This window comes from Perognathus longimembris, chromosome 23 (assembly GCF_023159225.1).
Source record: "Perognathus longimembris pacificus isolate PPM17 chromosome 23, ASM2315922v1, whole genome shotgun sequence".
Classification (NCBI taxonomy): Eukaryota; Metazoa; Chordata; class Mammalia; order Rodentia; family Heteromyidae; genus Perognathus; species Perognathus longimembris.
This window is the reverse complement of record NC_063183.1, coordinates 127,662-130,781: the sequence shown is the minus strand read 5'-3', so window position 1 is coordinate 130,781 and position 3,120 is coordinate 127,662. Positions and strand designations below refer to the sequence as shown.

The window sequence follows — 3,120 nt, the reverse complement described above, 5'->3', positions numbered from 1 at the left end:
CACTAATGACCACATTTGACAGGTCCCAGTGACACGGGAATAGAGGTTCACTTCACCTCATTATCTGCCTCTTTCTGAGTGGTGACAGCTGCTTCTTCCCTTTGGGGAACATGAGTGCTGTGATGAGCTTGTGGTTTCAGAGGTGGGTGGCCTGTGTCAGCCTCCTTGAGGCACACGTCACTGCCTGCTGCAGTTAGCTCCTGATAGGGTGCAGTACTCTGCTGTACATCCAAGGAGCACTGGTGACAAGTTACCTCCTGGTTGAGGATTCCTGAAGCTCCCAATGGCACGAGGCAGATGCATCTGGAAAGGTGAGTCTGTATTCTCAGTTTCTCAGCCCCTGAAGTCAGCCTGAACTTCAGGAGACACACAGAGACTGTTACACTCTGTCCCTGGGCCCAGAGGACTGATCATAAAGTTTGGTATTGGGCCTACCACCTGGTTTCACCTGCTCTAGTGTCCTGCCCTTGTGCACTTTGCAGAGATGGTAGAATTTGTAATACTGAGGACGAACTGCAAACCCTAATTTCAAGAGCTGTAGGAGTTGTGAGCTCAGTTTCGGTCACTGTGGCCATGCCCTGGCTGGACAGAGGGAAAGGCACTGAGTTTGTTAGTCAACATGCCTAATTAGGGAAGACCTTTTGCTTCTTTGATGACTAAGATGACATTTGTGGGGATGAATGGGCACTCTTGAGCAGGTGGACTCAGATGGCAGCCATGAGGTGTTAATGAATAACACCCTCCAAGTACCCAGACATGGTTGGGTGGCTTCATCGTAGAAGAGGTGCTTGGGCATAGCAGGTACAGGTGAGTTTCAGGAAGGAGTCAATTGAGCCAAATAGGAGGAAGGAAGAGAAGATTTTTTTTGTGGGGGGGGGCAGTACTGGGGCTTTAATTCTGGTCCTGGGTGCTCTCCCTGAGCTCTTCAGCTCACTAGCACTCTACCACTTGAGCCACAGTGCCACTTCTGGTTTTCTGGTGAATAATTGGAGATAAGAGTGTCATGGACTTTCTTGCATGGGCTGGCTTTGAATCGTGATCCTCAGATCCCAGCCCCCTGAGTAGCTGGGATTATATGAGCCACAAGTGCCCAGCTTTTCATCATTTAAAAAATTTATGTATTTTAAACAACCCTCACTTTTTCTGGGGCTCTTCCCTAGTCTGCTCACAAAGGGCTCCTTTCCACTGTCTGTCCCTGACTCATTCTCCCTAGGACACTGCTGTTCTCCTTGTACTCCAGGCCAGAACTTGACCTCTGGAGGTAGAGTACGAGTTTTCCCAGTATGACCTCTGAGTGACAAGGCATTGATAATACCAGATAGAGTGGGGCTGGGAGAAGGCTTTGGGATGGAAAAGGGGGTGAGGCAGACAGAGGGGATAGATTGGGGGCATGCACTGCCAGTAGTCACACCTTACCAGGAGGTAAGCTTGTGCACAGTTACATGGAAGGGTTCCCTGGGCCACTCAGTCTACTTTTCTTATTCCTTGGACCTCTGTCATCAACCTCTTCCCCCTGCCCAAGTCTTCAGTCTTGTCTACCCTCACTTCTGTTTCCAACCCTCATCTCACAACTCACAGATATTTACTCCTAGGAGTGGCCCCTTACCCCAAAGTATGTAGGAATACACTCTTGGGGGATGCCTCCTCCTTGGCCTTCCTTGCCCCTTCCTCTCTGCCCTCTGTCCTCACAGATGTGGTCTGCCTGTCCTGTCCTTGCTCTGCTGGTTCACCTCTGCCAGCATCTCCATAGGAACCAGAGTGACCTTAGGCATGTTATTTTCAGCAATGTTTGGTGTTCTGGTGGCAGAGGAGGCCCCCATGTCTGTGGCCCAAAGGAGTTGCTGGTCTCTGTTCTTGTTTTTATTTTCTAGCACATCTTTCATATGTCACAGGCTCTAGTTACTTCTACAGAGCCAGGATCTACATTTCTTTCTCCATCTCTAGCAGAGAGAAGACTGCTGGTCAAGGGTGCGTTTAGATAGAAGCCTTCACCTATCTGCCTCAATGTCTTCCAGCTTTGTGGGTGGACAGGAGAATACTGAACTTGCCTTTCCATATCACCATACAAAGCAGGGATGGGTGTGGCTCATTGTTGAGCATTGTTCTGGCATGCTTGAAGCCTTGGGTTCATTCCTGATACTGGTAAGAGATTGTGTGTGTGTGTGTGTGTGTGTGTGTGTGTGTGTGTGTGTGTGTGTGTGTGTACACATATATGATGGTATGTGAATGCAGTGACTGGCTCCCAGTGATCCTGACTTGGAGCAGGTGGTGCAAGACACCATGGGAGCTCAGAGCCACCTGACTAGCCCTTATTATGGCAGCTTGCACTGATCAGGAGGAGAGGGACAGAGCTCATGTGGAGGCCCTCTGCTGGGTCTGATGGATTCTGTGTTGAAGACAGGAGTGTAGTTGCATGCAGGGAAGCCTTTGTTTTCATGGTGGCCCACACAACCAGGGCAGATGGGTCATCCTATTCAGACCTGAACTCTGGGCCAAGAAGGGAGTGGGACTCAGGGAAGGAGCTAAAGAGTCTCTAGGCTGAGGGCTGTGTCTTCAGAACTGATGGGAGAGCAATGCTGGCCAGTGGTGTTGGCCAGGCTCCTCAGCAGGACTGCTGTATCAGACAGGAAGCAGCTCCATTCCAAGATGACGGATACTGGCTTCTTGGTGTTGGCCATTCTGGACCCAAGCTAGTGTCTCTTCTGGGACTAGCAAACTCTGTGCACCTACCCTGACTACCTTGTCTATGGTCTGCCAGCCAGGGATAGAAGCCTTGCTTCGGTGATGTCCTGTCCAGTGTCCAAAGAGCCCCCAAAGACAGAGAGCTCCATGAGGCCACTGGAAATAGGGATGGGTTAGGTTCTTCCCAAAGCTTCACCCTATTTGTAAAGCTTTCAGATGTGTGGGGATCTCTGGGATGTGTGCTGATAGGAGTCACACATTTCTCTTAGGAAGCGCATAGGCTCTGTGGGAGCTTATGGGACACTTGACAAGAACAGAGGTGCCAGGTTCCAACTGTTGGGCAAGTCCCTTGTCTCTCTAGGCCTGATCCCACCCTACTCAGTTACCTGGTGTAGATGGAAGTGTTCTGTGTGAAGGAAAAGCAAGGACTTTCCTCCC

General features: G+C 50.3%; 1 protein-coding gene across 1 annotated transcript in view; it reads left to right on the top strand.

The window, feature by feature from the left end:
• Positions 1-283: 283 nt before the first annotated feature.
• Il9r (interleukin 9 receptor) overlaps positions 284-3,120 on the top strand; it is a 9,332-nt gene continuing 6,495 nt past the window's right edge. Inside the window, 1 exon segment of the mRNA XM_048333059.1 lies at positions 284-311. Within this exon segment, the coding sequence (XP_048189016.1) occupies positions 284-311 (28 nt within the window).